The 16558-nt window shown below is 39.4% G+C and overlaps 1 protein-coding gene across 2 annotated transcripts in view; it reads left to right on the top strand.

Annotated features, from left to right (window-relative positions):
* LOC311083240 (uncharacterized protein) overlaps positions 1-16558 on the top strand; it is a 105606-nt gene that overhangs the window by 18528 nt on the left and 70520 nt on the right. For both annotated transcript variants that reach the window (XM_084114637.1, XM_084114636.1), the window contains exon 2: positions 8734-12510. In XM_084114637.1, coding sequence (XP_083970763.1) covers positions 9530-12510 — 2981 coding nt within the window. In that variant the 5' untranslated portion in view covers positions 8734-9529. The remainder of the gene's footprint in view (positions 1-8733; positions 12511-16558) is intronic.

The following is a 16558-nucleotide window of genomic DNA, read 5'->3' as shown; positions in this document are numbered from 1 at the left end:
GATCCTTCAGAAATCATTCTAATATGCTGATTTGCTGCTCAAGAAACATTTCTTATTATTATCAAAGTTGAAAACTGCTTAATACAGTAGTCGACATTTGAAGTGTACCATACCCGTTCTTGTCTTAGTACAACTTTGATACGTGTTTTTGATCCACTTCAAATGTTGGCTACAGTATTTTGTGGAATCTGTGATGCATTTTTCTCAGGGTTATTTGATGGAAGTAATGTCTAAATCCATTATGAAAGTGCATAAAGCAGTGCAACAATAAATTTAGCCTGAACTACGGTATTCTACGAAGGTCAATATAAAAGAGAAGCATTGTGAAAATAAATAAATATTATTCCAACATCATTTCCATCCTGACATTTTTAGATTTCTCAGAGGTGCCCAAAACAGAAGGTCATTTGTGAGAACTTTTGGTAAAAACTTGTTTGATTCGGACAAGATTAAAATCACAAAGTATACATCTGTGAAAAGTAGAGTTTACGTGGCATCCTCGGGGAAAACGAGTTGTGTTCGAGTAGAGTAGAGAACGACTCATTAGTAAAAAGCATCTTTTAATAAAATCTCAAAGCGAATACAACATTAAAGAACACCATCCCTCTTTTTGTCCTTTATGAATGAACAATAATGAACTGCAAACACTACCTTCCCAGTGGACCGCAATCCCACGATTGCACCTGCCCTCTGAATTTTAATTCAGAATCCCACACTTCTTCTCAAAAAAACAACCAAGTGTTTCCTAATTAAATGTTCTGGTTATGCAAATGATTCATCCAATTTAGGGCTTCATTAAATAATTGACTTCTCTTCTGGGGAACAACTTCCAGACTTGCAGGATAATTGAGGGCAGTTCCAGGAGAGCAAAGGGACAGCGAGTAATCCATTCTGCTCTTCATTCCAGTCGCTTGATTACGTTTTCACCTTCCTGTAATCTCTCATTTCTCATCTCCTAAGAAATTCTGCTGGCCTGATTTGGAAAGTGAAATGAAAAACAATTAATATTATCAAGTGTGAAATGTTTGGATGTAATTTCGTTCTTAAAGTGACCTTGCGAGTGGCCGTGGCTGGCAACAGTTAATGTGTCCAGGTGTGCGGCTCAGTGAAGCTGTCACAAAGCATGCGAGTTAAAGCTGCAAATACATATTCAAATGTATTCATAACTTATTTACACAGAGTGAGCACATTATAAATGCTAATACACCCACATGAAACACTGCCTGATTTTTTTTGTGGTTGCTGTGAACAACTACTAAATGGTTTTGATGGAAGTGTAAAGCTTGAACAGTGTATTGTAATGTGACTAAACTAAATGCATAACAGCAAGTATTATTTACCCGACATGCAAAATAACATTTCTCAATCCGGCGTCTGCGCCAGGATGAATCACACATGGGAACATTTGAACTTCCGGATAGGGCACGAATCCGCCACTGGCATTGAACTGAACAAAGCAGTAGCAAATGTAGCAAAGCAGAACTACATAAAAACAGAAGGCAGCAGCTAAAGAAGGTAACACTCTTTTACTGAGTTCAGTCGAGACAGAAGACTCGCTTTGCTTTTGACTTTTATAAAACAGGTCGATTTTAAATGTTGCTGTAGGAGCTGCGTTCGAAACCGTTGTTCGAAACCATTTTACTTAAAGGGACACTTCACCCATGGGAACATTGATCTTTATTGAAAGTGGGTCATATATGTAGTCGAAATGTAAAATTAATTTTGAATTTGGTGCCTTCTTGGCCGAGGAAAGAAAGAAAGTAACTTCAGGACGCATTTGTATGAAAGACACCAACTCCCACAATGCACCACATTGCACAGCTGCGCAAGCCACTCCCACTAATCCAGAAAGCGCATATCTGCCTAAGAGAAATAACTCTTCCGTCTACAAGGCTAGCTACCACCAGAGCTTGAAATTAATTTCACACAAAATGTCTAGTTAGTTGGCGAACTCATTAGTGAATTACTCTTCATTTGTATTTCTTTCGAAGTGGTGAATTATTGCATTGTAACGTTACCTGGATGTTCAGTCAGATGCGGTGCGAAACTAGGATAGTTCACAACACAAACGTCCGTGTCCTCGTCTGATTCACAACACAAACGTCCGTGTCCTCGTCTGATTCAGAGATTTCATCCAGGAGAAGTTGTCATTGTTGAAATTCTTTGCCACAGTCGGACTCTATCTCTGTGTTCGTAGCGGTTCGTAGTTGCATAGTGAGATCACCGGCGCCACCAGTCCGCCCTAACCCGAGCCAGTCCGGGCTCCTCGTCCGCGGCAGGCAGGTCTTCTGCCTCGGCTGCTCTTCGCTATGCGGCTTGTAAAGGTAGCCACAAACACCTGATTCAAGCATCAGACTTCTGAAATCCTCTTCCTCTATATCATATTGAGCACTCTCCTCCGCTATTGTCATAACTTTACATCTGTCTCCACAGCGCCTGTTAGCTTAGCTTCCAAACAAGATGGAGGATATTGCTTTTAGTTTTCAGAAAGTCAAGTCCCACCCACTGATCTGTAATAGGCCTGTAGCGTGAGCGGTTCCCGCCCCCTGGGAAGAGTAGTATGAAGCTGCAGACTCGGAGCCTGCATCTACAGTCCCGCACCCAGAGTCCCGCATTCTCAGACCCCTCGTTTTTCGAGACAGCGCCTCCTATCAATCGGATAAACATTTGAAGAACTTAAGCCGAAACGCGAGTAGGCCTATCGTCAATTTTATTTAGCGAATCATACTCATTCGATTTCTTTTTTAATCAAACTACTTTATATCTCATCGATACACCAACATATGAATAGTCCATTTAATATTTGTAAAGATAGTTTGTAACAAAATTTGAGCCGTTAATGTATGTTTTTTCGCCTTTTTTTAAAAAATATCAAAATATAAAAAAATATTTTGATAGCTAGCCTTTAACCTTGGACTTTTTGTAGACAAGCCATTGTAAAAATTGTATTAAAATTAGTTTACATTAAAGTAGACCAATTAAATACATTAAGTGTGTTAATATCAAAGAATGTCATCATTAATTATTTAATCAGATTTACCTTTTGACCTTTTTTTAATTACCGGACCTTTTCTCCAAAAACTATAAATTGAATTAAGTAATGCCGGAGTAATTATTTTACTTTATATAATTTATGTAGACTAGGCCTACTTAAATTAGTTCTTATAAAACGTAAGTATTAAAATTAATCAATATTAATTTAACTGTGATATGAAGTTGTTGCCAGCCATTTACAACTCATACAATTGCCTAATAATCAAATTTACTATGCCTTCACTATATATTAACCAGTCTATATTAACATGTGAGCTAGAATGTGTCATTTGGCCTTTTGTTTGGGTTCCTTCTTTTAATTTGTATTGACTGAAATGTTTTATATATTAATTAATTAATTTATTTATATGGACAGGCCATCATTCATGGCCTTTGTGAGATGCAGGCATTATTCTGGCAGGAGGCTGAGGAGGTGTTCCTCTGTGGCCCTACTTATCACCCTATATGCTTGTAATTTGCATTTGCAAAAAAAAAAAAAAAAAATATATATATATATATATATATATATATATATATATATATATATATATATATATATATATATATATATTATTACACAATATTTTTGACAATGGCATTCATCTTTTATTTTAGTGAAGTCGAGGAATTTGACAGAGCGATTGCAAAAAGAATGAAAAAAGAAGAAACATTCGCCTACCAGAAAGTAATTATTTTAGCTTATGCATTTACATTACATTTTACATTTATTCATTTAGCAGACGCTTTTATCCAAAGCGACTTATAAATGAGAAGTTTTTTTTAATGCAATTGAAGATGAAAAGTAAAGTCACTAACACAATTCTTTCTTCCTTTTTTTTTTTGCTTTGTCCTGTTTACAGCAAGATGATGTTTAGGTGATCGTTAAATAAAGTACAGAATTGTTTATTATTGGTGTTTTGTCTACTCTTATTTGAGTTTTGCTTTGCATTTAAAATATCAAAAAACAGGTTTTGTAATGTTAGCATGGTATAATGTTAATTAGACCATTTGAACTGAAAGAAAATTGGAATTTGAATAAAAAAAACATTGTAGCAATATAATATCACAATATTTTTCAGAAGATAGTTCAATCTGTAATTGTATCCCTTCCATCAGTAATTTTCTTTCAATTACACCCATGCTCAAAAAATAACTACTGGGTAATTTGTTAGTCAGAGAACACAATGAGTTTTTCTGGCACATGCATTAAGCAGGGAACGCAAATATTTATTTGGATCACTTTAAATAAAACGAGACCGTAATATTGCATCCTATTGTTTTCAATGGCATTTAAGGGTGTTATACGATCTTCGAAACAGTAGGAGGCGCTGTCTCGAAAAACGAGGGGTCTGAGAATGCGGGACTCTGGGTGCGGGACTGTAGATGCAGGCTCCGAGTCTGCAGCTTCATAATGTTGCCTGGGAAAGATGAGGAACGAGTGTCTGTAGTCTCTACACTTTTCAATGAAATGTGACTTCCTGCTTATTATGACGCAAAATGATGATTTTTACGTCATAATAAGCAGGAAGTAAAACACTTAAATCCTTATTTCTCCCATCTCAGGGAAAAATGGATGAAAAATCCACATTTATTATAATATATGACTGGGTTTCTAACAATACAAAGCTTAATGCAAATGGGTGAAGTGTCCCTTTAAGATGTTACACTTTTTTGGCAACCGTAAACAGCTGACAGTTATGGACTATATTAGTTTGCTAGTGTCACATGAATAAATCTAAAATATCGTTGTTTTAAAGAATAGCCTAAATAGTTATATAAGAGGCAACTTTGTTTTGCACATAAGAACACCCAGCCTGTTGTCACTTATTGCTTTAACAAGCCTAAAGCCTGAAACATAGCCTACTTTAAAGGGGTCATGAACTGCATTTTTTACAAATATTATTTTATGTTTCCTTTGGTGCACTTATAACGTTAGCATGATTTTTACATAAAAAATGTTCATAATTAAAAAATAAAAGGCAATTTTCAACCCTTTTAATCCCTCTGCTTTGAACGCTTTGTTGGAAGAGGCGTGTCTGCTGTGAGATATCCACTGCTATGATTGGCTAACAAATTTGCATATGAAATAAGTATTACATGTGGAACTCTCTCGAAAACTTTTACTATGTTTTTACTATTACAGCTGCTGAAAAGTGTTGATTACAGCATTATATTTAGATCTACTCCTGTCGCATGATGACAGACTGTGGAGCGCATGTGAAGTTGACCATTTAGTCTCTGGCTTGATTTACTGACACTTAAACAACAATAAATTATTATGAAACAAAGAATGTCTGACTGTAAATGAACCATTACATATCAAAAATCACTGATCACAGATTAGGCATTAGAAGTAACACTGTTGTGACATTACTGTTGGGTCCATATCTTACAGTAAAAGTCTGTTTGCAAAGCCTGTGGCGAAATTGCTACTGATCACATAGTTGAAAATATATAGCCATTTTCCTAGCATTAGGATCCTTTGGAAGGTAATGTTATTTTTAGTCCAGTGATCCTGTTTCTCTCCAAAGACGTGATGATGATGCTGATCTGATTCTGCTGAGGTGGTCTTTGGCTGCACTATTTGGTCATAATGTGACAAAATCCGAAACGAGTCGTTTTCGGAGCTTGGTTTCAAAAAAAGCTGTTTTTGGACTAACGAGGAAGTCTTTAAGTTCTGAAACTGTCAAAAGATCAAGGAAAATATGATAACTCAAATCATGACCCTTTTAACCAAGTATGTGAAGGCAGATGCTTTTAGCTACCCAAGCTTGATTTCATGCATCATTGCATTTCAAAATGTGTATCATTCTCAGCATTGCTGCAAATGGTGCTATAGCTATAGGGCCCTATTTTAACGATCTAAGCGCATGGTCTAAAGCGCAGGGCGCAAGTTCACATAGGGCGTGTCCGAATCCACTTTTGCTAGTTTAACGACGGGAAAAATGGTCGGCGCTCCCGGCGCATGGTCTAAAAGGGTTGTCCCTATTCTCATAATGAGTAATGGGTGTGTTTTGGGATTTACGTGCATTAAACCAATCAGAGTCTCATCTCCCATTCCCTTTCAATGCCAGTTGTGCTCGTGCCATGGCAGATTAGCTATTTGCATGACGGAATTTGATAGTGGAAAGACCAAAGCCGTCTCCAGAACGCAAACGGATCTGCTCGTGCGCGAGGTAAAAGTGCGCAAGCAGACCATCTACGGGACAAGCCGGGTTCCACCATATCTTTATGTACACAATAATAATCTTTTACATTGTAAACCTTTTCATTTTAATATTTGGCATGTTTGTGTGCTGCTGTGCATCCCTGTGTGTTTACTAAGCAGAGTGTACGCGTGTTGTGGACCCGCCTATAGGCGCACATTACTAACGCACACATTAAATAACAAAAAAAAAAAATTGCGGTATTGACTTTAGACCAGGTTTCAGTTGGTCAATGGCTCAGTCTATTTCTGTTGCCTCAAATAGCAATGCGCCAACAATGCGCCAGAACACACCTCGTTTTCAGACCAGCAGCCCATGGGCGCACAAATGAGCGCAAATGCATTTGCTTTTTGCTATAGGGCCCAATGTCTTCTTTTACAATCAGTAAAACTTTTTGAAATTTGGGTTGCAGATGTTAATTTTAAGATTAATTACACATTTTAAAGAATTCAATTTAACAAAGTTGATGCATTCACCTAATTTGACACTGCAGCTGTTGTTCATTTATTCTGTTCTGTCTGTTCTGTACAAGCCCCCAATTATCGAGCTATATTACTTTACAATTGCTAAGCTGTACCAAGCCAGATTTATCTTTGGGCTACATAGAGATAACAGGTTAATAATGGAGCATGTTTAGCCTTTTGTCTGAGGCTCCCGTGGTAGTTGAACCTGAAGAGCTGCAGTGAGAGATTTCAAGAGGAACCCGTAGTTTAGCTGAGTGAGAAGCAATCAATGATGGCTTGATTACCTACATAAAACTAAAGGTGTAAGGTGGTAGTTTGTGCTTTATGCTTTCTGCTCAAGGGCCTTTTGGCATTATTTGAAAGTATGAAGGACACACTATAAGGCATGACGATATTAAGATATAATAAATGTTAACATTGTCTGCAAAGCTACTTTGAAACATTGCGTATTGTGAAAAGTGCTATAGAAGTAAATTTGGCTTGACTTGAACATTGAATGTGTGTTTTGGCATGCAAATGGTTATTGAGTTTTTGCACTGCTTCTGTATTTTGTTAATTAGGTTTTGTCTATGTTCAGAATAGCATACTAACATATTGAGTTTACTGTCTCTGCAGTAAGTAGTATGTATACTGTGCATAAACACATTTTCTGTATGCATGAATACTTGAATGACCAACTACTTTTGCCAAAATACTCAGTATTCAACAGAGCACACTGTATCCCAAAATGCATTGTGCTCAACTTGACCCTCATTTCAGTGTGATGAATGAACCCAAAGTAATATTAGCTACAAATTTCTCTTTTTTGATACAATATTTGATTGACCTGCTAAATTTAAGTAAACATATATATTTTTTCATATTTGCACATTTATCATTATTATGATGATGATATAAAGGTCAAGTGACAGTGACAGTGTTTAAAATATTGGAATGAGTCTTTCTTTCTTTTTTGCAGTAAACTGACCTCTTAAACGTTAAAAATTAGTATGCTTGTGTTGTAATGTAAGGAAACATTTCAATTAATATTTAGGGTTTATCAGCCTTTCTTATTTTTATCATTAATTAAATCTTACACAATGACAAGAAAACAAATGGGATGTAAATAAAGAAAACTAATTCCATCTTTAAAATTTGTTTAAACGTTTAATATTTTAATACTTAAGTAGATTAAGACACTGTATATTACAGTGACATGAAAATGTACTGCATAACAAGAATGATCCTGTAATCAGCAGGAAGCTATTTCTTTCAAAATATGGCCATAGGCTAATTAGCACTTGAAGCTATACAACTGTTTTGATAAAGGGCATATACAAGAAATTATAGTGGAGTGCTGTGACAGGCTAGCAGTTTTGTTGAGTAAGATGTTCTGTGCTATGATTCAATCTGACTGATTCCCCATCTGATGCAAATACGTGTACCACAAGACACGTACACAGACATTTAACATCCTTTCATGACTCAACGGACTGTGATTGTCTGATCACTGACAGAATGCAGTGCCTGGTAACAGTGACAGTGTGATAGAGTGTGTTCAGAATTCCCTGAGGCGATCAGCTGTCATGCTTGTGCCTCCATGTGCCAGGGGGGTTGCTTAAGACAAGCCAAGTTAATTAGCGTTGTCAGTCTCTACCCCTGAATATCTCTTAGTCTGCCCCCTCTGAGACACCACTGAGTTAAACACCAGCCCCAAAGCCACAGACAAGCTAAAAGTACTCTCAATATCTACCGTTGTCATACATTTGACCCTAAACTATTTCGTAGACTGCCTCACCAGAAAATGAAAGGAGATCAAAGACTTGATTATTGAAGGGAACTTATGAAATCTTAGCTTTGTTGAGGCAGTTTTATATTTGAGGAATCCTACGTAGGTACTTCTGTATATCATCAGGTACGGTTTTACGCTAGAACGAGCTTATTGTGTGTGTATGTGTTTGACAAAGTAAAACATTATTCAGAAATACAAACCTCGATTTTGGGACATTACTGAATTAACTGTCCTTTTTCTGTGTTTTTACTTTGCTTAGATGTTCCAGTTCTGTTCCTGTCAAAAGAAAACGATGAAGTGAACGACACAAGCAAAGAAACTCAAGGACAAATGTGAGAGATAAAGTCAACTTAAAGAGATGCATTGCCCAGTCCTGGCCTGTCAAGATATGCTACACCAGCGAGGACTGTGCACACAAGCTTTGAGTTGGAAAGTAGGGCATTAAAGGTGTCTGGATATCCTCTCACTGGTCAGCCTGAAAACTGTATCATATTAACATTTTATTTGCCTTGATGTTTTTAGGACAAGCATCTGTGAGAGCTATGTGACATGAGATTTTCTTGGCTATGAAACCATGATGCAGACTTCTGTGACATACTCGCAAGCCTTCCCTGCCAAAGGTTCATGCTCTTCAGGACTTACACAAAGAGAGTTTCACAGAGGTTGCTCATTGAGTGTTTAAGTGCCCTTGTGGACTAATGGGGCTGAAGCTCAGGATACAACCAGTCCCTCTTTTGCATATAAAGACACTTGCTTATAAAGACTCTTCGTGCCAAAACCAGGACCTACTCTGACAGCATTACCACAAAGACTTAAACAGAAACCCTCAGTCATGTGACCTGAGGAAAGGACCAGTCACATGCTCTGCTGCCATCGGCTGGTCTGTTTTATTTTATTTTTGATTTTTTGTTACTGCAGCGTTTATCATGTTCAGAGTTTGCAAAATGTCAAATATACTGTGTGCTACAACTGAATTTTTTTATCTAATTAATTGTTTATTCACATTTGACTTGTGAAAGCAGACAAAAACCCTTACACAGTCAAAATTTACATCTATGGTCCATAAGCTACTCTTGGATAACATGGTGAGCAAAGAGCCTAACCATCTGCCAACTGTTCACAGCCACAGCAATGGCAACCCAGACAAAACACCCACAACCGTGACTGTGCGCTCAGTGCTCCTCAACCGAAACTCTCCAGATATTGAAAGCAGACTTAAACGCAGGCGAAACCGCACGCAGCAGGTACGCTTTAAAGATTTGGAGGATGATGATGAGTCTAAGGATAAAAATGAAAAGGTGAGGAGTAAGAGTCCAACAGAGGTTCCAAACTGGCAGAAAGAGTTAACAAATGGGCCCTCGCTGGTGGGAGCGGTCCGTGGAGACATGGAAAAGACAATTGGTGCTGTGACAGCATTTCTGAAGAGAGCACCACCGCACCCTCTTACCCCTGGGCCTACCAGACGCTGCTGGGTCCCAACGCATCCATGTTCGTTCACACTGCCGCTGCCAACTCAGCCATGCAGGAGTACAGCCATCCAAACCTCACCCAGTTTGCAGAAGCCTCCCTCGCTCTCGGCCACACAGACTCGCAGTCACAGCTTGGGGGGAGGCTGGGATGACGAAGACTCCTCAGATGAGTTGACCGCACAGGTCTACATTCCACCTTGTAGATCACGGAAGAGTCCTGTCCAACATTGTACCCCCGCTGAGCAATCAAGGGGCCAGAAAACTGAGGACAATCAAACTGCCTCTGTGGGTACATCAACACAACCTGCGCCACAAAAACAGTCTAGAAGGAGGGGGAGGAGGAAACCCTTAAACAGAACAGCAAGTGATCCTGGGAAACATGAGCCTCTTTGTACTTCTCCAACTAAAACTGTGCACAGAAGCCGTCAACATTCTAACCAACCTAAGAAACCCACATCCAAAGCTGTGGCACACAGAACTTCGTCAGATATTGTGCCTCCACAGCGTTCCCCCACACCCAACACAGTTCATAATGTGCAATGTAGTGTCTCTTCCACACAAACTGAAGCTAGCAGTGATTCAAAAGTCCAAACTGTCCCAGACAGCACAACCTCTTTGCAAACAGCCGAGGTAGATCCTGCATCTTGTCCATCTCACACTGCACCATCTCCTCCACCAACCACATGTCCCAAAGAAACATCACAATGTTGCCCACCACAGGCTGCTACAGAGAACATCATTTTGACCCCCACTGTAATGGAGCCTTTGTGCACTACCACAGCACAAGTCATGTCAACTGACACCACACACGGGCAATCATGCCTGTCTCCTACTGAATCTACAGGGCGTTGTTGCACACCTGCTATTCAGACTAGGGCAAATTGTAAGACTCCCTCAATACCTGATTCCCAATGCATTTCAGATTCATATACAGATCCCACAACTCCTACTCAATCCAGACCCTGTTGCCAAAAGCTGGAGGAAACCCTCCCATGCTCCAGCAATGCTGGCTTCAAGACAACATCCTGTTCTCAAGGAGCACCTGCAGTTGCCTCTACTTTCACATCCACACAGCCATGCCAGAAGACTCCAACACAACCCATGGCATGCGGTAACACCTCAAATCAACCTGTATACTCTGTGATATCTCCAACTCAACCTGTAACTCCTATTCAGTCTGTGCCACGCTGTGAGATTTCTAATCAGAATGAGCCATTGATTAGGACCCCTACCCCTCCTGTACAAACAGTGCAATCTCCTATATCAGCTACACACACCCCAACACCTGTTCACCTCACATCATCTTGTACAATTCCAGTGCAGTCTATACCATACTGTGTCAAAGACAAACCAGCAACATTTGGCTCTCCTACACGACCTGCAGCATCTCATAAGATTCCTACACAAACCCTCCCTCACAATTTGATGTCATTTCCTCCCGAGCCAACCTGTGCCACTGCTTCACACCCTGTCTCACACTTCAAAGGCCCCGCTGCAGCACACACCATGCCTATTGCACAAAGTGCAGCACATTGCATTTTGGATCAACAAAATGTGGCAACCCATGTGACTCCTTCCATACCAGTTCTGATTTGCAGCCCTTCCACACAACCGGCACCAGGTAAATTTTCAGTTCGAATATTGCCACACTGCAACTCTAGTATGCAAAATGCAGTGTCTTGCAGTAATCCCTCTCAAATTGTGCAACACTTTAAGACTCCAAATCAAACAGTATCACACTCCAAATCATTCCCACAAAATATGTCACCCATTCTCTGTCCACGTGAGGCAATGATGTATGCTAGTAAACCCCAAGAAACTGTGCTTCCCTCTGCTAATTTCAGGCATTCCTTACCTCCTTACGCCTGCCCTCCACAGACTGCTCTGCTGTACTCTAACACTGGGGTGAGTCACTCCCCTCCTCAGGCCTTCTGCTACACTCAGGACAGACGAGACAGGAGAGAGTTCATGCTTCCTCCCCCACCACCTCCTCCTCCTCCTCCATACACCCCCCGCAAAGAGGGCACCTCGACTCCAGGACAGCCCCGCAAGCCTCCTGTCCCCAAAGCTGAGAGCAACAACACAGAAAAGGGCCGAATGAAAACTGGGGTAGCGAAGCCAATTGTTGAAGCAGGAACTCACCATCAGGCAGGTGAAACCCCACCTCCTGTCCCTCCCAAAACTAAGGCAAGAGCTACAGTGAGGCCCACCTGTTTAAGCAGCCGACGGGCGATCCTCAGCCCAGAATCTCAGTCCAGTGCAAATCAATTGCCTCCTGCTGCGGGGACGAATCCCCAGGCCCCTCTTGGACCAGCAGAGGGCCAAGCGGACACACTGCGGCAGGTGCAGGAGCTACTGGGGGGGCTCATGTCTGGGGCTATGTGTAAGCTAGACCTGGCAAAGGCAAAAGAGAAACTGTTTGGCCCAAACGGCCCTCTGTACGACATTGGGGCTCTGCAGTCTCAGCTGCACAGCCTGGAAGGGGTGTTGGAAACCAGCCAGAACACCATCAAGGTTTTACTGGACGTCATTCAGGATCTGGAGAAGAAGGAGGCAGAGCGAGACGGGTGAGTACGCGTGTGAGTCAAGGAATAACGTGGTAAGAAGAAAAACTGTGAATGCCAAAGCATATTTTGTTGGTAATGTCAAATGGGTAAATTATCTTATTTTTTTGTGGCTTGTAGAAAGAAGAAATGAGTGAGACATAAACAACAGGAAAATTTTCCAACCCTCTGCTTTTGTCCATAATCCTGTCATTTATAAGTTCCAGCAGTGATAACTTTTGATGCTTTTTAATCTGCCCTCCCATCTGTCCACTCATCAATTTCATCACTGAGGGATATGACCGTTTGCCTTTTAGCTTGTTGTCTTGCTGAACGACTTTCCAGGTTTATTTAGACTATAAAGAATGTGCCAACAACTTTTATTTTCGTTCTTTTCGATCTTTCAGAGTGTTTTGCCAGACGCTACTTTGAGAGACATCATCTCAGTTTTATTGCACTACTCACATAAAATAAAAATGTTCCATAAACTTAATTAAATTAAGAAAACAATTGTCTGTCAACTATATTAAATTAAGCCTTTGCAAGAAATAAAAAGGAACAACTTTTTTTTATGTGTGTTTGTGTGTGTGTGTGTGCGCGTGTGCGCGTGTGTGTGCATATGGATTTCCCTCATGGATTTCTGTATTTGTAGTCCTGGCTAACAAATGCAGTCCCAACAAAAAAAATCAAGTAAATTTTCATTTTACAATTTTAAATGTATTGCACACAGTGACATGTTTAAGAACTATTTTGGAATAGTTCATTTGAATTAACTAAACTGAACAAGCCATAAAGTTACATTTGCTAACATTTATTATTATCTGTAACATCATTTTAACAGCATAATTGAAGATATGCTTAGTATGCATGTGTAAATCTGTCACGTTATTGCAAAATTAATCAAAACAAAATCCGTAGCCTCATTATCAGCCATCAGCTGTTCACGGGCTATGAACTATGAAAAAATTGTCAGCTCTGCTGTGCCCTGTCAGACACTGCTTAAACACAACTGAAAGTTTATTTTTATGAATTGAATAACAAATGAACATAATTATGGTATGATGGCAACATAAAAGCATATTAAGACTTTTTGATATCACTTGTCTGTTATGAGGTAGGGTTACTCACTGATGGGGATCGTTTCTGAAAGGAAAGCGCCACCAATTTCATTCTTGCAGCAAAAATTCAATTTCAAAGATAAAAAGCAATGGCCTGAAATCCTTTAAAAATTCATGTCTGTGGCATACTAATGATGGACCAACTGTGCACTCAGATCTCAGATAGTGGCTCTGTGTTCTTTTTGGCACTTACTGGCTTGATCTTTGCTGTTTATTTATATCTTATATAAGCTGCTGTTCTATATAAGACTGGATTGAAACTTTATCAGCTGAAGACTGAAGGTTTCAAGCATCAGGGCTTAAAAAAAAAAAAAAAAAAATCTGTTCACTCCGAGCAAAATCAGTAGGTAAAGTTTCTGTTCATGTGTTCCTTCTGTAAAACGGTTTGATTAGAAAAAAATACTTTTCTTTAAAAAGTCTTTTCTTTTACTATATATATATATATATATATATATATATATATATATATATATATATATATATATATATATATATATATATATATATATATACATATATATATTGCCTATACTTTATACAAGAGCTTGAATAAAGCTCGCAACTCAAGTGGATCCTCAAACTGTCGGCAAAACCTCACACAGTAGCTCCACCCGCCTCAATCATGAATGAAGTGCTACACACATTTTGGAGTCCGTCTCTGCTTGTTTGCAGTGCGAAGGGCAAATAAAGAAGTGGGTCTATGAATATGTACAGCGTTTATTATAATAATAATAATAATTCATTACATGTATATAGCGCTTTTCTGGGTACTCAAAGCGCTCATAGAATGGGAAATCTCCTCAACCACCACCAATGTGCAGCATCCACCTGGATGATGCGACGGCAGCCATATTGTGCCCAACACACACCAGCTTATTGGTGGAGAGGAGACAGTGATGAAGCCAATCAGTAAATGGGGATGATTAGAAAGCCATGATGGACAGAGGCCAATGGGCAAATTTGGCCAGGATGCCGGGGTTAAACCTCTACTCTTTCAGACCTGCCAACCTTGAAGAAATGTTGTGAGTACATAAGGTGGATCGAGCGGGATTCTTTATTGCTGTCGATTTTCAGTCTCTTTTTAATGATAGGCCTTACGCATCTGTCAGTCATCCCCGCTTACTATTTGGGAAATGAACCCAGCGCTATGATTGGTCGAACTCCGCTTGATTTGAGGACTGCGCGTGCACAGAGGCGTCACCAGGTTTTTGCGTAGTTTAGAGTGAAAAATTGTACCAGCGTACTTTGAGGTCAAAATGCGTATCCGCTATGCAAAATGGTTGGCAGGTCTGCTGTTTCGAAGGACATCCTGGGATTTTTAATGACCACAGAGAGTCAGGACCTTGGTTTAACGTCTCATCCGAAGGACGGTGCTCTTTTGACAGTATAGTGTCCCCGTCACTATACTGGGGTGTTAGGACCCACACAGACCACAGGGTGAGCGCCCCCTGCTGGCCTCACTAACACCTCTTCCAGCACCAACCTACACTGTAAAAAAAATCCCGTAGTTTTTACGGAAAAAAACTGGCAGCTGGGGTTACCAGAACAATTCCGTAAAATATACAACAAAACAGTAATTGCTTTTACCGAATAACATGTACATTTTACAGTTTAAACCAGCATATAACACACTGGAGTTCTGTTATATTTACTGGTTTAAACTGTAAAATGTACGTGCTATTCTGAACAACATGTCAATTTTACAGTATAATCCAGTAAATATAACAGTAAATTTCAGTAATATGATATAAAGTTAATTTACCGTCCTATTGAAGTATTAATATCTGTTTTGTACACTGATAACCACCAATCACAGCAGTGATGAGAGTCACATGATCAATCAAAGCTCAACACAAGCAGTTCTTCCACAAGAAAGTTAATACTAATATATATAGAAGCTGCACAGTGTCATTCACACAAACATTAAACACCATCATGGTAACACATGAAATTTTAAAAATGCAATAAACATTAATTTAACAACATTAAATGTAACATAAACCCCTAATGTACATAACTGATTAGAAAAAACGAAGAAAACTATGAAGAAACAAACATAGTTATTTCAACAAAAATACATCAAATGTGAAGTGTCACAGGGAATTGTGGGAATGTCAATTTACGGTTTTTCACTGTAAATTATACAATGAGTTGTTTTTTCACTTTCAAAAACTGTAAATTTAACGGTATGTTACAGTAAAATTACATTAAATGTACCGTTAGATCTATCACAGTTATTTACCGTATATAGTACGGAAACTTTCTGTTAACCAATTAACAGTTTTTCACTGTAGCATTTTTACAGTCTTTTACCGTTAAAATTACGATCATTTTTTACAGTAGTTTCTTCAGGAGGTCTCCCATCCAGGTACTAACCCAGGCTTATTACCTGCCATTAATTTTCACTTAAATGTAATTTTAACGGTTGGTGACATATTCTCGGAAAAACTCTTGAGATCCAAAAGCTTATGCCAGCGCATTGCCTAACATGACTTGACAACTGAGCACTGGCATTTCACTCACAATGTGCCAACATCACATTTGCATAGTTTGTACTATCTAAATTCAGGATTGGTAGACTGCCAAGTAAGGGATAATGTAGAGCGAGGCGGTTGTTATAGTGAATACAACCCCGACAGGCTGATCAGGACCCCGACGCGAAGCGGATGGGTCTTGAATCAGCCTGTCGGGGTTGTATTCGCTATAACAACCGCCTCGCTCTACATTATCCCACTTATTACATGGCTACCTACCAAATAAATCAATAATCTGACACAAAATATTGATTTAAAAAGGAGTTTATTGATTTAAAAACGATTGTATTGCTTCCGCTAAAGAAAATAGTCCGTTCCGTCTCTACGGTTAGAATCCTGCGTCCATAGCAACGCTCTGTTTTTCATGGCGACGGTGTGTTATCCTTAGCAGCGGTCTGTTATCAAGAAATAACACACCGC

Source organism: Abramis brama, assembly GCF_963993115.1.
Source record: "Abramis brama genome assembly, chromosome: 5".
NCBI lineage: Eukaryota > Metazoa > Chordata > Actinopteri > Cypriniformes > Leuciscidae > Abramis > Abramis brama.
This window is presented reverse-complemented; position numbering and strand designations above follow the sequence as displayed.